The sequence below is a fragment of the Toxorhynchites rutilus genome, chromosome 3 (assembly GCF_029784135.1).
Source record: "Toxorhynchites rutilus septentrionalis strain SRP chromosome 3, ASM2978413v1, whole genome shotgun sequence".
In the NCBI taxonomy this organism is placed as follows: domain Eukaryota; kingdom Metazoa; phylum Arthropoda; class Insecta; order Diptera; family Culicidae; genus Toxorhynchites; species Toxorhynchites rutilus.
Window position 1 is genome coordinate 273,035,772 of NC_073746.1, and position 22,578 is coordinate 273,058,349.

General features: G+C 39.1%; 1 protein-coding gene across 4 annotated transcripts in view; it reads right to left on the reverse strand.

Moving 5' to 3' along the window:
- Positions 1-1,684: 1,684 nt before the first annotated feature.
- The window catches only part of LOC129777663 (uncharacterized), a 91,596-nt gene continuing 70,702 nt past the window's right edge, over positions 1,685-22,578 (reverse strand). For 3 of the 4 annotated variants that reach the window (XM_055784067.1, XM_055784066.1, XM_055784069.1), the window contains 3 exons: positions 2,917-3,109; positions 2,284-2,851; positions 1,685-2,221 (listed from right to left, as the gene is read on the reverse strand). In XM_055784067.1, coding sequence (XP_055640042.1) covers positions 1,989-2,221; positions 2,284-2,851; positions 2,917-3,090 — 975 coding nt within the window. In that variant the 5' untranslated portion in view covers positions 3,091-3,109 and the 3' untranslated portion in view covers positions 1,685-1,988. Of the gene's footprint in view, positions 2,222-2,283; positions 2,852-2,916; positions 3,110-3,712; positions 3,734-22,578 lie in introns of those variants that run through there. The other variant, XM_055784068.1, reaches the window with a different exon arrangement.

A 22,578-nucleotide genomic window follows, 5' to 3' on the forward strand; every position in this document is an offset into this window, starting at 1 on the left:
AAATATTCGCTGGAAGTAAGTTCTGCATTGTAAATTGTAACATGATTAATATAAATAATGCTGGATTGTACACTTACCTTGTAAAGACTATTCTGGCAACACCGTAAAACAAATACTGATCAAAACAAACGAACATGTGTTGAAAATTGCATATACCTAAGGGTTTCTGAAATGTTTCCCAAAGGGAAATATCAAGGACGCAAACCAAAACAAAATAATTCTCCGAAGATATGCAACAAGTGAACCAAACAACTCGAAAATTTCTGACACTTGCATCGATAGCTATCACTCGCTCGGTGCTATCGAACTGCTCGATGTCTATAATAGTAAAATAGAGCTAACGAGCAAAATTTCTATCGCCTCGATTTCTATAATAGGGCCCGTTATCCGCGTTGACGGCATTGAGCTTCGTTTACTAGTTTAGGGGAGCTTCAAAGAATAACTGATTTTCAGGCCGAATGAATATATTTTGAAATTCAAATTATGAATGAAAATCAACTTTTCCATATCAAATTAGTATTCTTTTGAAAGAAAATGCAGGCGGAGAAAAAATGTTATACGAAAATTCAAATATTAACATTTTAAAATTCACTTTGTGTCTTCTAATCAGATAAAGATTATACTAGCGAGTTTGGCACCCAAACTATGGCCCCTAATTGAAAGTCGCCACCTCGACACTGTTCCACTGTCATCGCGAATTGATGATATGTCCATGTCTCTGTTCTATTTCAGTAATGATGAATCGAGATCAGAAATCCCGGATTATTGCCAGTCATTCCAACTTTGTGGAATTACCCGATTATTTTTAATGTCATACTGTTGAACTAATGCCAATACGAATAATCGTGTAAGGGTCGCTTTAGGTTTGGCAGAGCTCCAGGTTGTGGAACTACGGCTTTACGTTACTGTGTATATGAATCGCTTTTTAAATATACTAAAAAAAATACCGGTTTCATGTTTTCGTACCATTTCATAATCATTTGAGGCGTTCGTAACGCCTTTAAAGGTGTCTTCGTAGCAAAGTTGGTTGCGCGTTCGGTTACTAAGCGATTGATCGTGAATTCAGAACTCTAGGCCCTCAATTGACCATTTTTGTATTGTTATAGAATAACTACGTGCACGCAACAATCATCAATGATGGAGATCGATTCACGGTCGAAGCCCTGGCCTCTCTCTATCCATACAAGCTCTGCTTGTAATAAGAAACATCGGGCTGTTGTACTATTAATAACACAACAATGATTATATCAACTACCTTTGCTATCTATCTGAATATTGATACAGAAAGAATACTACTACCCCTGACAGGCTGTTGAGTAATTAACTATATGTATTGATACGATAAACATGTAGCATGTACACGATTAAATCCGACTCTGTTAAAATGCTAATGAACCTAAATAAATAAACCAAAGGGATATAAAAAACTAATGCCTCTAAGAAAAGTTCTACTCGTCCCTATGAGATTTGGTATGCACATATGCCTAATAGTTCCGGAACCACAAATAAGAGTAATCCCTTAAATTCATTCTAACAGGATATTTCAATCGCCAATGATGTGCTTGAATAAGTTGAACCGAAATGCCAAGAACCGAAACAACATTATTGACGTTTTGAATCAGGCTATTGTTCTCATGTGATGTGATATTGTATCACTGTCATTGACTATTAAATTCTACTGGTATAGCTTAGTGTAAATCATATTTATTTTATTCTTAGTATTTTACATAAAGACATTCAGTAAGACTAAAACAAAACTTTACAAGAAATCGTTCCTTTCAACTGAGCACTGAGTGCTCATCGAACGCAAGAAACAGTTGGTAGTAGTTCTCATGTATTTTTTTACAACAAACCTTCACAATGTTCAGTTCTGTTACGAAGCATTTTTACAAATAAAAAACGCAGAAGAAAAATAGGCACAAATTGAAATCTCTCACTCTCTCTGATTCGCTCTCGAGGGGTTGACCAGAGGCGGAAATGAAAATCGTTCAAACGTTCTGTATTGGTTTCGGTTCCTGCTTGCCACCACTGCCATTGCCACTGGTTACTTTGAACGACGATCGGCAGGGTAGCCTCACCTGGAACTTCGTGTTCGGAACAGACAGACAGTAGGTCTCGCTGGGTCGCGTATCGTACAGGGCTCGCTCTATAACGCCCAGGGCGGAACTGGTCAACACTTCGGCGCTGTATTGAGTGGGAACGCCTTCCTCGTCGGAGATTGCTATAAAGTAAAAGATCTTTAATATTCATGAATTCATGATTTTTTTTCCTCTGGGTACTTACTGTATGGAATTGGTGCCTTGAATAAAGCTTCGGCTGGGACTCCTCTGGAGTCTAACGTTACCACACTCACACCATACGGTCTCAATTCCTTGCGTAGCGCATCAGCGCAGCCCTGCACTGCATTCCTAGTGGCCGTAAATACAGTCAATCCATCGTCTTCGTTGCCCGAACCCAACAGAATCAAGCGTCCACGGGTTGGCCTCAGCAAGCCAATGAAGGCTCTAGCCGTTCGGAGGCAGCCCATCACGTTATTTTTGAACATATTTTCCCACTGAAGTGAGTCCTGTGAGTCAATTCGACCTCGGTACACCGACCCGGCGGTATTGATGACGGCCAGGATACCGCGTTCGCCCGCGTTAAGATGAATGCCCATCGCCTCGGCCGCTTCGCGCAGAATGTCCTCCCGGGTGACGTCTATTCTGAGCGGAACAACCGATCCGGCGATAGGAGTGTCCGAGTTTTCGCGTATCTTCATCCAACCCCTCAGTAGCTTGGCCGGCAGAGATTCAACGGGGTCTTTCATACCGGCAAACACCCGATGGCCTTTGTTGGCGAAAAATGTACAAATCTAGAACGTTTATAGGGATACATGTAACATAAAGTCATCTCTATAGAAAGGAAGCGGGTGCATACCTGTAATCCCAGAGCAGTGTCTGCACATGTAACCAGAATCGAGCCCTTCTGTGGACCATGGTCATCGTCACGGGTGCCACGGACCTTACAAAGCAGATAAAGCAATAGTGCGCCGGCAATGGAGAAAAGCGCGATCAGTTGGATCGTCAGTACAAGTGCCGTCTGGGCCTCCATAATGGGCCAGCGGGATAATCTGTGGAATATAAAATCGTTTATCCATTACAAATCATAAGTAAACTGTCGAAATATAAGAAAAGAAAATCTGCGCTGACGCGCAATATAAACGCTCAATTACAATTGCACCCCCGTAACTAATTGGCGATTTGCTTCGCGTGTTCACATACTCGTTCGTGAAAGTTGTTGGCGCTCAAAACTACGTCTCCTTTTTACAATCTTGACGCTTTTCAATAACATCCTCTGAGCGACTCGCCAACACTCATTAAGCAATATATTAGGATCTCACCCAATTCGTTAATGACCGCTGCGTGTTGTGGAATGCCATCTTCAACCAAAAACAACAAAAAGTGCACACGGCAACTTATCGACCATAACTGTAAACACACATATCGTGCAAATGAGAGACCACCATCGTCAAGATTAGCTCATTTTTCGAGGTCTAGGTACCGTCTCAAGGAACTACTGTCAATGGATGATCGCACCAAACAAATCTTCGGAACATTTCACAATTTCATTCATTTGCTTAAAGCAGTGTACCAGCATCAAATAATAATAGTAATTACTGCAACAGAATTGTGGGCAGGGGGCCAAAAGTATAAAAACAATTCGGAAATCTTACGAAAGTACAATTTAGAGGATGAATAAACCTCCAATGGGCGCCAAATGCTCATCTCACTACTCCGCTAAACTATGAAGAAAAGGAAAATCATGATGATTATCTTTATCGAAGCTTAAAGCGCACGGAAACTATCTCCGAAATTGTGATAATACCTCGTATACACACTCTTTTTGCTAGTCGGAACATTTTGCACGAGCACGAGGCATGTCTTAAAGGGTTTGTATGGCGCAATACAAAGAAAAAATATGCTGTCGTTCTACGCATAGTTGTCCCATGTTACTTTTTGACAATTTTCACTTTTCTTCATAAAACAATGTTTTGATGCCTAATTTTCCGGAAAAATACAAAAAAAAAGTTATAGTTTGTTCCCAGCTTTTAAAAAAACAATATCAAGCTTAATTGTCCCATGTTGATATTCTATTCATAACTGTCCCACCATGTATTTTGTGTAGATCCATATCAAATAAAACGATTCAAGTACAAGATTTTTATGTCACGACTAATGCTCTCATTTCTGGTTTGGAAGAACGAACTAATTCTCAAACAAATAAAAAAAAAGTTTAACAGAACAAGTGTACACCTTGTTAGCGAATGCCTAATAAAAATGAGATTTATATGGCGTCGTGCACAAATTACGTAACGCTAAAAATCCGGATTTTGTATTGCAGATCACTCCCTTTCTTCATAAAAAAATGTTTTAATGCATTATCTTTCGGAAAAACACAAAACAAACTCATTGTTTGTTCCTAGTATTTCAAAAAACAACATCAGGTTCAATTGTCCCATGTTGATATTCTAGGCATAACTGTCCCACCATGAATTTTTAAGCCCGTAACCAAGATTGATTGATTCAAGTGAGGCAATCTTTTCACATTTCATTACACAATAGATTTCTGCTTATAAAAAACCCAGTGTATTGCTAAACCGAAATGCTTGAAGCTTCTGGTAGACAAATATGTTAGAAACTTTGGATGCGTTTTTGTCGGTTGCTGGTTTTGGAACATGAGACAATTGTGCGTAGAACGGCAGTATGGACGTCATGAATAAAATCATTTGCGTTCATTACATCGCGATCGTATTTTAATGGAGCTATTGTGTTTCCGATTGTGGATCCCATGGGATGCACTGGGTCCCATGTTAAGTGTTTCCTGGAAGCCGACGCGTGATATTCGTTACGTTCGTTTGCTAGCTGTTTATATGTTCCCATCACAGCTCCTCTTCAGGTAACCTTGACAGTGAAGAAGTCAACGATACCAATTTTTTTATACGTTCGTTTATTGTATTAAAATGAAACACTTCATTTTATTCAATGTATTGCCCTGCGCTATTCGTTTTTCTCATCTCTCTGGTAATTTGTGGACTCAACGTCATAATAACTGTTGCTTTTCAGAAACAAACCAATCAAACCAGCCAATTTCCTACATTTTCGTAGATGTGAACAGACAGCTCTGCAAGTACATGTCTCATCAAATTGCTTAATACCTCTGAAAATTTATGTTTGTTTTACGTAATACGTTTGATCAATTTCACCCTGGTGATCAATTTGCCCCCGGACGACGGTTCTCCAAAACGAGTTTTCGAATGCACCAACGGCTCCTTTTTTCGGTGAAATTGTCCTCTCGGAGCTCATTTGATTTTCTTTTTTCTCCGAGGACTTCGGACAATCCTTCAAGGGTCCTTGCCGCGTGACTTGTTTTCCGACAAGGCGGTATGACAAAGTTATCTCGGATAATGGAAATCGCGGATAACGCAGTTTTTACTAAACATGTGATACAAACGCGAAAGGAGTGATTGGACCGTGAAAACCATGTTTTATTGATTAAAAAAAATGATTATGTTCAAGACACGACCGCACTGTTGACGTAGAACTGCCAAAATAATTTATTTAAATCGCTTATTATTATTTAAATATTGGGCCTGATCATGAACGTCACTTCACGGTGTTATGTGTTACAGTACAACATTTGTTCCCGCGTATTTAACGTTGCCATACAGTAATCCAGAGAAAAAACGGCTCTAAATACCTGTCAACGAATTTTAGTTTCCATTCTACTCGAAACAAATGGTTTCCTATGCATCTTCGAGTTAAGTATTTCGGTGAAATTTCTATACCCTAGCGACAGCATGAAAGTTGTGCAAGGGCGGAGCTTGAGACGAAAATATTTTCTTCTCTTAATGTATACCATATCAAACGAATCTGAGAAAAATTATGATTCGATTGCTATGCAAACCATCGAAATCCGCTCGCTGCTAAAAGCGTTGAGTTTTTGACGCAGAACTACGTCTTTCATTAAGGGTGCGATTTCAAATTTCGGCGATTTACATACCAAACGAATCGGAAATTCTCCAAGATTTGTTTGTAATGCTGTATATTACAATCCTCTGGTGTGTAAACGGTTCAAATTTATGAAAACTTGAAGCATTTTCATTTCCCCATATATTCGTTCTGGTCATTTGTGAACTTCCCTACTCCGTCAATAACGAACAACTTATCGGCGAACAACGGAGGTGAATGATTTAAGGTCTACGTGACAGAAGAAAAGAAGAAGAATGAAAAAGAAGCGGAATATTTGCCTAGAGTAGTGGTGGCCAGGTATAGACATGGTGCGGACCGCATTAGAATTTTCATTACAGCCGCGGGCCGCAATGATTTTTTTCTTACTACTGTTCCTAATAAAATGTAAAACATACGTATTCAACTCGTACTTTTTTGACTCACTTTTTATTTCAAATTAGAAAGCATTCAGTTCAATACCTGTAAAATTTATAACTTGAGAACAAAACGAGATAAAAACCCAAAATATTTATTAAAGGTATAAAAATATCCAGAATTAAAATTTTTGGCAAAATTATTCAACCATCTCTTCTTCACGCAGAGTCGAAAATGCTAAGGCCAATCGTTAATCGCTGCAGCTTCTCGATAGAATTCTTTGACGATTGGTAATTCCAATGAGAACTGTGAATAATCCGATGGATTGGCAAATGGCTAACCATTTGCGGCGATGAAGTCTGGTATGTTTGTTGCTAATCTCGTTTTTTAACCGTTCTAGGAGTTTTTTTTGCGTCGTTTCAAACATATTCTCTTCAATCTGGGCGTTAATAACACATGGTTTTTCCGCACTTAAATAACGTGACAATTGCCACACGCTTCTCGTACAGACCGAACTTTATCGTTGCTAGGAATCCGAACAAGTACTGATGGGACCACGAAACTTAGTGAGAGTGAAGGGGAACATCGAAGTACACGACTGCAGCGTCACCACTTTTCTTCACTCCAAATTTCTCTGCTGAGAGCAGTCGCGATTTCACTGACAGAATTATGGCTATACTTGATAATGTGAATACGGTATCACGATAAAATTGGGCGTTCTTTCAATCATCAAAATTCCTACAATTTTTTTTTGTTTATTTCAATATAGAAAATACTTAAATACAAACATACTCCAAAGAACACAACCGAAACATTTGCTAACAAATATTTGTGGATTCAAACAAAGAAGTAATAAAATGATCACGTTTTATTAGTTCTTGAAATCGCAGTTCTAGACTTCCAAGATGGCTCAATAACCTGGTTTTATCAAGTTGGCCCACCTTAGGATATACTTCTAGGCGCCTTGCTCTAAATCACGCTGCATTTCAATGAGTTCCATCTGCATGTTTTCAGCGGTATGTGCATCAAATGTAAAATTTCATGGTATGGGTACGTTCGAAAATCTTCGGATCGTTTGAAGTTTACTCGCAACCGAGTAGCTGAAAACGTAAAAACACGGTTTTACTGCCGTTACTTGCCCGAATTTGTGCGAGAGTGAGCAGAATAAAACCGTGAAAAAGTCCTTTGACTACTAACGAGAATAATTGTCAGAAGGTTAAATTAGCATGGAAAAAAGAAAATGATCAGCTTGGATACACACGATTAACAAGAATTACTCACAAAGTTATTTTTATTCAATTGTATGGAAGAATTTTCAACTATTTATATTATTAATTTCGCTCATACAATTTTTTTCAAATCAAGCTGCAGGCCGCATGTTGGCCACTACTGGCCTAGAGCATAAATATTGGATCTCGCTGAGGCAAACTTTTAGTATCGTTCTAGATACGAAGCAATGAACATCGCTTGTTCTTCTTTGTTTTACGTCATCACGTGTCTTCGTTTCGGATTGAGCTGTGGACGGAACCAAATTACTTACTCGCTGATATCTCTGGCATTGCAATCAATACATCAAACTGACGCCATTCCATTAAGGTTCTGCACTACACAATTGTGTGGAAAATGATCAAACTAGGCTATCATCGGCTCATAAAAAAAAAGTTCAGTAATTTTGTGTGTGAACCTCAATTATACATATTATAATTTTCTACTTATAGTATATCATTAGATTGCTTTCTGAGTGTTGTTATATTTGTGTTGCGTCAAAATGACGCGTGTTCGAAGAGAAAGGTATATAAGAAACGTCCGTAAACCTAGTGTTAACATCGCTTGTTTTCTGTTATCTAGGGCTTCGTTGGTGCCTTTGACATTGCATAAATGCATCGAATTGACGCTATGGCGAAGCAGGCGTTAAGGTTGTGCGCCACATAATAATTTGAGGATCAGCAAGCTAAACCATAGTGAATGTCGTGCTGGAATGTTGTGAGTTATTTCGGTTCTCGTGTCAATCACCAAACTTCTTTCAACAAGGATGACATTTGCGCTAATCTTGATCATAATGAAGCAATGCAACTCCTTCCTAGGTTATTGAGATTAACAGACAGAATTTATTTCGTTTATTTAGTCACCAAGAAAATAAATGTCTTTCTGGAATTTTGTATGTGATTGGGTTTCGCTTTCCAGTAGCAAAACTTTCTCCACTAAGGATAACAGCTGAGAATTGTTTATATTCTTAGTCGTTTCAAGCCACCAATGTATGGCTCTGTATAAATGCTTTGCTGAACGCTTGAACGATGTCTAGAGGTGCGATTCCACGGAGACAAAACTTAATAACATGTAACATGATATTTGATACTTGAAAATTATTTTATTTTATTTCAAAACAATTTCTCTTTGGTGAGCGATGACTGTATCCTCAGTTTAGGCATGAAACTCGCGCGCGGGTGTATCGTTTCAGTGAAAATGTCATCACTGATTGGCTATTCTGAATACAGTTCTGTAAAAATAAAAATGATTTTTGAAGATTCTATATTTTATCATCTTTCAAATGAAAACAACAAAATTCGTGTAGCGTACTTTTAAAATTTGAGCCAGTTTAAGGCAAACAGAGCCCAAAACAAGATAAGTTCAATAACTCTGTCATTGTTGATATTTTGACGTAGAACTACATCTTTCAGGAAGGGTGCTAAATCAGAAAACAGGTCACGTTTTTATGAAATAAAGTTAACGTTAATAACAATTTCAACTGTGAACGAATTCTGATGATTTGCATACCAATCAAATCGGAAATTCTCTAAGATTTAATTGATATGCTATACATTACAATTCGCTAATCTCAAAACGGTTAAAATTCATCAAAACTTGAAAATCTTCTTTTTTTTCCCATACATTTGTTCCGCCGATTTGTGTGCTAACCCTACCCGTATTTCGAATGCTCATAACTCGAACATTTCTTAACAGATCGGAAAGATGTTTGCATCAATTGATAGGAAATATTTCTACGCGTCTATCACAATCAATAAAATGTTATTTTTCATGAGATGAACAACTGAATAACTGTAAAATACCAAGCGTTATCTAAACACCCAAACTGCCAAGTTCCGATTGGTCCGATTTACGGTTTCCCCAACACAGACTTCAAAATCAATGTGCTTGGGGGAATTCACTTTGCAAATATACATGTAAGGGGTATTTTTGTTCCCACCGAGCTGTGTTTCCCTAACACGGACTTCAAAATTTATGTGCCTGGGGGAATCCGCTTTGCAAATACATGCAAGTCGGGGGTATTTTGGTGTTGAGTACTTTTGTACTCGCTTGTCGTTGTGCAGACCGGAATATGTTTCCCTAAAACGTACTTTTAAACTGAGAAGCCTGGGAAAAACGTCATTTGAGATACTAGAGGTGAATGAACTATCGCGGTTCGAGAAATACGTAAACATGAGATGTACAATAATTTCAGATGGAAATGTAAAATACAATGATCGTTTGACAATTTTCCTATTCACATATTTTGGTAGTTCCAGGCATCATATCAAACGAAAAAGGACGTTCATCAAATTTATTTGTAACGAAAAACGTAATCTATTACAAAAATTTCGATGCATTCTAAAATAATATTCGGAGTGGTAAACAAGTGGATTGCATAATATAATTACTTAGTTCTACGTCGAAAATATGCGGTCGTGTCCTAGATACAACCCCTTACCATTTTTTGACGTAGGATTACGTCTTTCGTGAACATATTGGGGTACAAATTGAAAATCGAAAATCGAGTACATCGTGAAAATTGTCCAATTTCAAACGCTTATTGCTCAGTCATTTCATGATGGATTGATGATATTTTTACGTCAATCGATTTCGGCACCCCATAAAAATTTTTCAATATTGAAGAAAATAATATATGTCATGAAACTAACTATCGAACAATTGAAAAATCTCCACCTCTATCCTAACGGAAATACCCACTCCTGATTGGTCGAAATTGACGACACATGCGGCGGATCCCTATCAGAGACATCAACACCAAGCTGCCTGGGGGAAAACGGCATTGCAAATACATAAAAGTAAGGTGAACTTTTGTTCCTACCGAAATGCGTTCCCTAACAGAGACATCCAAACCATGCTGCCAGGGGGAAATCGACATTGCAAATATAGGCAAGTCGGGGGTTGCTTCGTTGAATTTCATATCAATGACCGATCGTTTATTGTGAAAAATTTAGCACAAGTGTAAGTGTGAAATTGTATATTGTAACAGTTGTGTTGTGACTTTATATATGAAACGATTTATTTTAATTTCCTAAAATTAAAAACCAAGGTGTGTTCCCGCTCGAGAACGGGTCGTTTGATGTAAGCTGTCTGTTTTATTGTGTTCATTTTCACCCAAGGGAGGTTTATACGGCGAGAAAAATTGGAAAAGTGAAGAAATATTAGAAAAAGTGACTTCCCATATCCTGTACATATAGTATTGGGGTTGTTAGTCCAATTAAAACTCGCATTTGGTTGAATAAACACTCAGAAAATAAAAATTATAAAAGAAAATTACCTTTTCCATTTCAAATATGTTTTCACTATATTTAAGTAACATGTTTTTCCTGATAAGAAAAAATTATAATTGTGTTCGGTATTAGTAATTATCTTATATTACATTGGTGAGTTTTTCTCTTTATTTCATCCATACATGTCACAAGAGGCATCTCGTCTAGGATCACAGAGGGCGGTTTGCATCATATTTCATTCCACTTCGATATCTGGTGGAGTTAACAAACAATACCCAACAACCAACCCTTTTCAGGGCCACAAAATCAAAGAGTTTAACGATGTAATTCTTCAAACATATTCAAAATCAACAGATAGTCTAACGGAATCCTACGTCAACTATACGGTCGTGTCTCGGACACAACCCTCCTGTGACCTTTTTTTTCATCAAAAATGATCCTCTATCATTGTTTGCCTGATAATAATCTCACTCAGTCAAAACATACAAAAGCGTTAAATATATTGCATATTCCCTTCAGATGCATATATTTATTACATAACAGTCGCATAAAAGCTCTGTCTCAACGCTGCTGCCACACAAGATCGATGTTTCTATGCGCGAACATCGCCCGTGGCTTGTTGATGGGAGAATATAAACGGAAACAACTATACTATCTGTATCCTGCACGGTGGTCGCCTCCTCAAACCGAACCTAGATCGCATGTCGCGGTTATAAGGTAATATACTTTGCATTTCGCTGACAGCAAGCGTACATGAGTGTGTATCCACTAGTGTCGACATTGGCACGCTACGGCCCCTGACTGGTCGGCTGGCTGGTTTGTTATTTGATTCGACGAGGTTTGTTGTTGTTGTTGTTGTGCGCAGTGACTATGATGATGGTGGTTACGAACACCTGTCGTGAAGAGGCTTGACTGCATTACCTGGCCAACGCAGTGCGTCTACATAATGCAGATGATATCATTGTTGTGCTTCCCAAAGAGTGTGTGTGTTCCATTAAGAGTTTATGGTAAACATGGTTCCGATTTTAGTTTTCTGATGTCGATTATATGAAGCTTATATTTATTACTATCATGATACTAAACGTATACTGGCCTGCAGGAAATTAATAATGCATTACACAAATCACTTGATTATCCAAGCTCGGAGCTGATTGATAGCCGGTTGAGTATGAGATCATTCCAAATCATTAGCCGTGGGATTCTCGTTCTCGGTGCTATTGTCCGGCATGAGCGAGACTATGGTGTTCCCCATATTTGAATTTCGATTGTATTAAAATGATACGTGATTTTATTACATTATTACGAAATAAGAAACTCTGAGGCGAAAAATCTCTGGTTACGTCTTCCTTCGGAGCGGAAGTAAAAGAAGTTGGCCCGGCTCATGAGTTGTTGAGTCTGATAGGTAGGAACAGGTGGAGTCGCCTCCCTGATGTCGGTGATTGGCACTAAAGTGGCGGAAATAGGCCGACGAAAAATAAGCGAAGATAAAAAAAAAAAAAAAAAGAAATAAGAAATGATGGTTGAAGAATTTTGATTTCGAAAGAAAAAAATATACTAAAGATGGGAGGGCGGAACGCAATAGCATTCAAGATTACAGAAGCGTGAAACGTTTCCTGTATTCATTCCACGCTGTTAACTGAAAGCTAGGTGCGTATGCTAGCCCAAACTCATCCCCGAATGAGTGTACAATTGAACCAGCGTGGAGAAAACCTTGAAAATATCACCACTCAAGCGTATAGCCGAAAACAGTTCTCAAGGTGATCTGAAGAAGCGCATATAAAACACAATGTATTGGAAACACTGTATGTGACCTTGGAGATCCCAGCCGAAGACATGGCGTAAAGTTGTCGTAAAAATCAATCAACCAAGACAGATACTTCCAATCGAAAAACACACTAGTGAGCACAAACCTCCACCTTCGATTTTCGGTTGCGATCTGAACGGCATACCACAAAATAGTAAATTCATTTGCCTTCCAATAGCAGCCGGTTACACCCTTTATCGAGAGCTTGCTCATAGCCACCCCTCCTGACCATACAATCCATTAAACCGGGGCTATTTACAACATTCCTCACGCAAACTAACCGTTCACGAGATATGTGCTTGGCGAAGCGTTGATTGCTTGTTAGTGCATCTGAAGGCGATTGTGTCACATTCCAGTGATGTTGTTTAGCCCTCAAACGATTTAACGTCTTGTTTTATAAACCGCACAAGAGCCTCAGCAATTTATTCATGATATCAGTATGGGGTTGAAAAACAGATTAATTTGTGCATTCGTGAATGGTGAAACCACGCAGTTGCATCATCTCCACAAATGATGAACTCATATTGTTGATGCCCCAAGCACTTATCGTGACATCGACGTTTCATTTTCCTTCCTTCATTTGTTGAAAATTGTTTGCTCGGAGGGGAGTGCCCTTCCGTAATGTAGCCACAACAGTACAAATCATCATTCGAGTGTTCGCTCATCTCCATCATCATAAAGCTCTGTGTGTGAAAAGATCGTCATCGCGCTTAGCCTATATTAACATTTTTCTCTCGAGTGTTTATTTTTTTTCCTTCTATCAATATATTCTTCATGGTCGGCTTGGGAGACGAATGCCTCATTATGATTTCTTCTGTGTTTGTCGCGATTTGAATGAGTTGTACATGACGGTTAAATGCTTTTCGGGATACAGCTCCAACGATCACAAAGCAATGCCGTGAGCGTACGTGATCATCTTGAAGAAGAAAGATTTCCGGGATCATAAAGTATGCGACGGGGATGGACAATTTCTTTTGCGATGGACCAGACGGCCCGCCATCAACTTCAAGCATTGCATACTATCTGATGAATGTCGATTTTACCTTCCATTTGAGTGACGAGCAGTCGTACCTGGAAAAAAGGAAGAAATGACAATTAGTATTTTATTTTTTCATTGATAATTTGGATTTTTTTCAGATAAACGTAATTCGATTGATTGTGGTAAATTTAAAGGAAAGTATAATAAACTGTAGTGACTTGCATCAAAAACAATGTGATAATTAGGTAATTTGGCACCGATTCATAAAATCCGGAAGGTCATGGCATGGTTCAATGAATAAGGGCTTCAGAACTTGGACAGGTCAGCTTGTCTGGATATCATCCTATTTATTACCGTTAAATGGAAAATTTAAAAAAAAAGAAAACTGTTGGTAGAAAGATTCAGGGGTAGCTGTCGAACCATCCATCAAACAGCTCGAAATCTTAACGAAATCTGTAACTGTAGTTCAAGCTTTTAAGTCAAAATAGTTTAAGTAGGTAGGTTTAAGTTAAGTTGAGTAATTAAAATAAACAGAACATATTGAAAGTTTGAAAAAAAAAGATTAGATTGAGGCGAAAATCATCAACAACAACAACAAAAATAAGAAACTAATCAATAAAGATGTAGTTCTGTAAGTAAGGCAGATGACTTATAGTTTTAAATTTTTGTATTGTCAAAATATAGAGAAAATAAAATAAAAACTTGTCCAAAACAAGCAAGAGAAGATCGCCTAAAATAGGAACATCGTAGCCAAATGGTTCCGCATCCGCTTACTAAGCAAACGATCATGAGATCAATCCTAGAACCCTCCATTTTTCGTTCTTTTAATTGGCCTTTTTCAAGGATAGATGCGAATGAACTTCGTAGTTTAACCCTTTGCGGTCGTATTAAATTTGGGCATGGGTGTCGTACTGGTCGGAATTATTTTTACTTGAAAAAGTAGTGATATATGCAAGATTATGAAAAAAACTTTTTTTTTTATTTTTTTGGGAACTATATATATGTATTCACTTAAGAATGTATTCAATATGATTTTTTCTTCCAAAATATATATATTTTTATCAAGGCTCATATGGCATCTGTGGTGTTTTTATATAAAAAAAAAATTTGTCGCTTGAGAGACTTATGCGATTATTCAAATAACATGAAACATTTATGCAAGCAGTAGTTCTAATAGTTATGAACCATTTTTTCCATCACACCAAAGTGTTACAATGGCTAAATTTTGCTTTTATGATTTGTTTCCCAAATTCCTATGCATTCAACGCGTTATCTTGTGTGGGTGCCTACATTGTTTGATACTGAGTACCGTTATCTATTACTCGTAGAAACACCATAATGATTCGCGAACAGGTTTACTAGACATCAAGCTTCGTTTAGGTAAAGCATAAACTGATACTTGGTTGAGTAAAATATGAGATTAGTATGGTTTCTTGCTGTGGTAACTGAGAGCAGACAAACGACCAGAACGGTAAAAAAGGTATGGTGGCTGAGAGCAGACAAACGACCACAAAGAGTTAAACCCTCTAAATAGAAACAATCTATCAATCGACGAACATCGTCACAGTTCGTAGAGGTAATAAGCCTTTTTCAAGGCCTTCCGATCGAGTGAATCAAACCGTACCAGATACCAAAGTACGTAGAATAGAAGGTAAGTGATATTACCTGTGTATACACACGGAGCGCGCACACAAAGAAGATAGTAATAAACAATCCTCAATTTGTTCGATGTTCGGAAGTTTTTGCAATATTTCTTGTTTTGAAAAGTTCAAAAAATCGTAAAAAGTTACCAAATCGTTGGTTGAGCCGACGATAATCACGATAGTGTACCGCATTTTCACTGCAGGTAAGGTTTGATGTGATTTTTTATCGATTCCATACTGAACAGTGTTTGTTTACTCCAGCAATATGTCGAAGTGCAACGTCCCGCGATGCCGGAGCTGAAAAATTTTGAAGAAAATCGGATAACTTTCCACCATTTTCCGACCAACAAATTGTTGAGACGGAAATGGTTAAACTTTTTCGAATACAAAAGCTCGTTCGATACGCGAAACATATTTGTTTGTTCGCTTCATTTTTCGCCGGATTCTTTTGGGGATACTGTTTTAACCTATAATCAGCAAAGAAGACGTCTTCGTACTGGAGGTAAGTGTGTTTTTTATATAAATTGTGATGAGATAAACTAATCGGAGATGTTTTCAGCTGTTCCATGCATTTGCTTCTTGGATCTTCCAAAACGTTCCGTTTCAATGGTTTCACACGAAATTCCAAATTTATACATTCACTTCTTGCGAAAGTGCAAAATATTTATTTGCAATCACTTCGGAAGATGATCCGGGATGGAGAAAATGTTTTTCTCGTTTTCCAGAAACGCCAATTTGGTCCCTTAAGTGGCCCCACTACGGCTGAACACTCCAAACTGAGACCAATGAAAGCGTCGCGATGATTCATGATGGGTGCTTCAATGAAAGACAAAAAAATCAGCAGTGTTCATCTTTCATCATATTATCAAATTGCGGGAACGACACTGCTTCGATATAACCTCTCCACACATTTGTTCATCGTTTTTTGCGTTATTTTTATAATACAGATGCGATAATTTCACTGTTTTTAATTTTAAAATGATTAACTGTTGTTTCATCCCCTGGAAACATATTTTGAGACAGTTCTTTTGTTACAATTTAAAAAAATTCAAAAATGTTCGAATTTATATGAATTCAATCGATGGTTTATTACAATTTTTTGCTTTTTTTCTTTGCCTACCACTACTTGAACAAAGCAGGGAGGAGACTACCTTCTATTCTACGTACTTTGACCAGATACAACCGAATCGATTAGGTAGATTCCATGCTCGAAAGCAATACAGTCAAACGCAATTTGATTTTTGTTACCAGGAGAGGGATTTTTGTTGTTGGAGAGGGATGACTTTTATTTCGAGTGCAATACAAAATGGAAAACACTTGAAAGCTCATTGACTTTAACATAGAGTTTGACTTCATTTACAGTCCTTCATTGATCTTCAAATTGCAGAATCAAGCTTGAACACGACTTTTGGATTGTCGTATGTTCCATCTAATGAATCATGGTCAGATAATTTGCTTCCAAAGCAAAAGCATTTGAATTATTATTGATTTATTAATCCATCTGACTCATAGTCTTAATGAATATAACTTAACCTGATGTGGAGGATGTCTAGAGCGAAGGATTTTCTGTCTAAACACTGTCGAAGACATATCGAAATCAAACAAATGTGACACTTCGTTGAATGCTCTCGTTATAGTGGACATCGGCTCAAGGTAACCGAAAAGCGAGCGGTGGAATGGAACAGCCAGCATCTGACCCAAAGATCGTCGTTGAATCCGGGTGGGAGCGTTCAGTGACATTTTTGCAAGTAGGCTGGGACAGTCAGCTTCTTCATTCAAAATCTTCGCTGCAAAGACTGCTTGTTGAACAGAGCGTCGTTGTTCAAGGGTGTCCATTCCCAGCAGGCGGAACCGATCAATATAAGGAGGGCGAAACGAACAAATCGTCGTTGTATGCGTTCAATCCTGTCGATCCAAATAGCTTGATAGGGACTCCAAATCACTGACGAGGATTCAAGGATTGATCGAACCAACGAACAGTAGAGCGTTTTGAGGCAATGCATGTCAGTGAATTCAATGTGAGAAATGTATTACCTCATATCATTTATTAGAAAAAATCAAGTATCAAATACAGTAAAGCCTCGATTATTCGCGATATACAGGGGCAATGACACCACAGATAATGAAAATCGAAACAAGAGCAGTGCAAACAAGAAAAACGATATCCCAGCATGGAAACTATGTGAAGATCATGGCCAAAACAAAAAACAGGAAGTGGGTTATATCTATGGTATAACCGCAAGGGTGACGTAGGACTATCGTTGATTTAGAGATCATTTGTTTGAAGTTGAATCTAAATCCATTCTGAATGAATGAATAAATGAATATTTGGGGGACTTCGAAAAAGAGAGCGTTACGTTGGAGGCACAAGGTTTTATGCATCCAATATAGGATACGAAACCTTGTTCTGAAGAATAATCTTCAGAAGCTAACCTGCTAACTGTACTTGATTGACAAATCACAAACCCAAATGTATTATATGGATATTTTATGGATAGAAAACATTAAAATAAACTCTTTCGCTTGAATGTCATTTTTAATTCCAAGGGGAACTGGCAGATTATTTTCCAGCAACGATTAGATATTTCCACATTTTCCTCGATACTGGAAGCCAACCAGTGGTTAATACTAACTCGATAACCATCTGTTAATAGTACTTGATGAAAATTTTTGGTCACAGTGTTACATGGATAGAAAACATTCAAATAAACTCTTTCACATGAATGTATTTTTAAATTCCCAGAGGAACTGGCATATTATTTTCCAGCAATGATTAGATCTTTCCGGAACTTTCTAGATGCTGAATGGCATCCTGCGCGTGTATGTGTCGATCCTTCGCCGTCCACCTCCTCCAGCACGTTAGGCAACGATGTTGTCTTGTCGATGTCCTCTCGAAAAATGAATGTGTCTCACCACCAGAATATCGCTTAAGTATGCTTTTTGTGTGTGATTGAATCGAGAGAAGGTGTGGTTTACGATGGCAATTTGGAAGGCAAACTAGAGGGGAATGAACTCTCTGAGCTCGGAACTTTCGGCGACTGAGCAATAATCGATTGCGGGCGCATACAATATTGGATACGGAAATATCCTACTGATGGGGAAGAATAATCTTCTGAAGCTATCCTGTTAATTGCGATTGATTGATAAACCACAAAACCAAATGTATTTGGTCACAGTGTTACATGGAAAGAAAACATTCAAATAAACTCTTTCACATGAATATATTTTGAAAATTTCCAGAGGAACTGGCAGATTATTTTCAGTAACGATTAGTTATTTCCACATTTTCCTCGATACTGGAAGCCCACCAATGGTTAATGCCAACTCGATAACCACCTGTTAATAGCACTTGATTGAAACATATTTGGTCACAGTGTTACATGGATAGAAAACATTCAATTAAACTCTTTCACATGAATATATTTTGAAAATTCCCAAAGGAACTGGCAGATTATTTTCCAGCAATGATTAGATCTTTCCGGAACTTTCTCGATGCTGAATGGCATCCTAACGGAAAGAGTTCTGCGCGTGTATGTGTCGATCCTTCGCCGTCCAACTCCTCCAGCACGTTAGGCAACGATGTTGTCTTGTCGATGTCCTCACGAAAAATGAATGTGTCTCACCACCAGAATATCGCTTAAGTATGCTTTTTGTGTGTGATTGAATCGAGAGAAGGTGTGGTTTACGATGGCAATTTGGAAGGCAAACTAGAGGGGAATGAACTCTCTGAGCTCGGAACTTTCGGCGACTGAGCAATAATCGATTGCGGGCGCATACAATATTGGATACGGAAATATCCTACTGATGGGGAAGAATAATCTTCTGAAACTATCCTGTTAATTGCGATTGATTGAAAAACCACAAAACCAAATGTATTTGGTCACAGTGTTACATGGATAGAAAACATTCAATTAAACTCTTTCACATGAATATATTTTGAAAATTCCCAAAGGAACTGGCAGATTATTTTCAGTAACGATTAGATATTTCCACATTTTCCTCGATACTGGAAGCCCACCAGTGGTTAATGCCAGCTCGATAACCACCTGTTAATAGCACTTGATTGAAACATATTTGGTCACAGTGTTACATGGATAGAAAACATTCAATTAAACTCTTTCACATGAATATATTTTGAAAATTCCCAAAGGAACTGGCAGATTATTTTCCAGCAATGATTAGATCTTTCCGGAACTTTCTCGATGCTGAATGGCATCCTAACGGAAAGAGTTCTGCGCGTGTATGTGTCGATCCTTCGCCGTCCAACTCCTCCAGCACGTTAGGCAACGATGTTGTCTTGTCGATGTCCTCACGAAAAATGAATGTGTCTCACCACCAGAATATCGCTTAAGTATGCTTTTTGTGTGTGATTGAATCGAGAGAAGGTGTGGTTTACGATGGCAATTTGGAAGGCAAACTAGAGGGGAATGAACTCTCTGAGCTCGGAACTTTCGGCGACTGAGCAATAATCGATTGCGGGCGCATACAATATTGGATACGGAAATATCCTACTGATGGGGAAGAATAATCTTCTGAAACTATCCTGTTAATTGCGATTGATTGAAAAACCACAAAACCAAATGTATTTGGTCACAGTGTTACATGGATAGAAAACATTCAATTAAACTCTTTCACATGAATATATTTTGAAAATTCCCAGAGGAACTGGCAGATTATTTTCAGTAACGATTAGATATTTTCACATTTTCCTCGATACTGGAAGCCCACCAGTGGTTAATGCCAACTCGATAACCACCTGTTAATAGCCGCGCGTGTATGTGTGTGTAGCGATGTCTTCCCAGGGAACCGTTTGTGGCATCACTCTCCTCCTGATAGATTCCCTTCTGGCCTAGGGTGCACAAACAGGCTCTTGGTGACACCGTTCATCCGCGCTTTCATGATAAATAAAGAGCTTCACCGCAACAGCGACAACATGCTCCAATCGCTGTTCAATTAGAACTGAGTGGATTTCCGAGCGCCGCTCGCTTATATACCGATTGATGATTTCAATAGCCTGTTTTGAAAGCAATTTTAAGACTATTGAAACAAGTTTTTGGATCAAAAAGTAACAAGTATATAACGCGTAGACATTTTATCTTTCGAATGAAGTGTTTATCATACCATTTCGTTCAATTGTTTAGGAGCTATTAACGCTCAAAATCTCGGTCTCCGGCGTAACGCTTTCGTTTTCGAAACATTGATTTTACACCCCGGTATAGAAATGAAAGACGTAGTCCTACGTCAAAAGGAGGAGCCTGCCACTCACCGACAAATTCCGAGAAGGCCTATAAGAATTACGATGCGTAATAAACCCGTCTGAAATTGCTTGCTTAGAATTCACGTTCGCGGATAATCGGTGCTCTACTGTACTGTAATATGTCTTTCAGCCCAAACAGTAGAAAACGGTAGGATATCCAGAGAACAGAGAGTCATCCTAGACTCAAAACTCACATTCATGATCAGCATAATAACTTAAGAATCAATTTATTAAAGAGAGTAAATTTTATCAAACCTATCCCACATACCTTATTCCAACCAAACAAACCAAAACTGATCATATCGAAACTAGGCGCTGACAAAACAATAACATTCTGGGCCCAACACTGTGGAACGCGATGTACGATGGTGTGTTGTTGTTGAAGCTTCCCAGGGGCGTACAAATCACTGGTTTTGCTGATGATGTTTTATTGACGGTGATCGGAGAATCCCGAGAAGAAGTCGAAATGTTGGGTACAGAGGCAATCAAAACCGTTGAAGAATGGATGAACGACTCTAAACTGCAGATAGCACACCAGAAAACCGAGATGGTGTTGGTCAGCAACTGCAAAGTTGTGGAGCAAGCGAAAATCACCGTTGGGGAACACAGTATCTGTTCCAAACGGGAACTGAAGTACCTGGGTGTTATCCTTGACGATCGACTCAATTTCAAGAGCCACGTGAGATATGCATGTGAGAAAGCAGCAAAGGTCGCAACAGGGATGGCTAGAATTATGCCGAACAACGCAGGGTCATGTAGTAGCAAGAGGCGCCTTCTGGCCAGCGTATCCACATCGATACTCCGTTACGGTGGTCCGGTCTGGGTGGCAGCGCTCGAAGTAAGACAAAATCGGACGCTGCTAAACAGAACGCTCAGAGTAATGGCGATGAGAGTATCGAGTGCATATCGAACGATATCTGCAGAAGCGGTATGCGTGATAGCGGGAATGATTCCCATCGACATTATCCTGGTTGAAGATAGCGTACGCTACGAGGAAAAAACAACGGACGTGCAAAATAACAGAGAACTGCGAAAAAGATCACGACTAGAGTCAATACGGAAGTGGCAACAGGTGTGGAACAACACACCTAACGGTCGATGGACCCACCGACTAATTCCGAATATCACGAAGTGGATTGGGCGCAAGCATGGAGAAGTAAATTTCCACTTGACCCAATTTCTGTCTGGTCATGGATGTTTTAGGCGGTACTTGAACAGGTTCGGACACGCGAACTCACCATCCTGTCCTGAGTGTGGTCAAGTAGAAGAAACAGCGGAACACGTGGTCTTCGAATGTCCTCGATTTGTCCAGCAGAGAAGAGAGTTGATCGCTGCATGCGGACTCAATTTGAATGCCGATAACATCGTACACGAAATGTGTAAAAGCGAGAACTCGTGGAACGCAGTGAATTGTGTCATAGTCACAATAATGACGGAACTCCAACGAAAATGGAGAGCAGACCAAAGAATGAGCGTAGGAAACACAGAGCAATGAGTGCATAAGCACAGCCTCCTCCCGAAGTAATACCAAACGGTGGTTCCGGGAGAGAAACGGCATGAAGAAGGAGGTGGTTTTTGGTGAGTAGGAATCTCACACTATCCGGTCAACATGGCGACTGGGTGTCTATGCAAGATTTCCACCTTCTACAAAAAAAAAAAAAAAAAAAAAAAAAAAAATCGGTTCTCAAATGGGGATCAACATAGGGTAGGAGCCTGCCTGTTGGTCTCAAATGTTCCTATCTCACGCCTCCACGAAGATCATATGACGACATTTTTAGATCGGGCGTGAACTGGAAACACACACCTGGTCTTGGCTCCGAGAACGGGTGTCGAAAGTGGCTAAGTGAGGGGGTGCGAGCGAGTCAGAGCGCTATATCTCTCCCGGGGAAGGCCTCCCGGGTCATGGAGGCCTTGCCAACCCGCTGTCTCCCGGGCAAAGGAGATACACCCAATAAAATGGAGCTACGATCACGAAGAATAATTAGAATGCGATCACCCGAGGAGGGTCCCCGAACTGGAGCTGGTCCTGGAACGGGC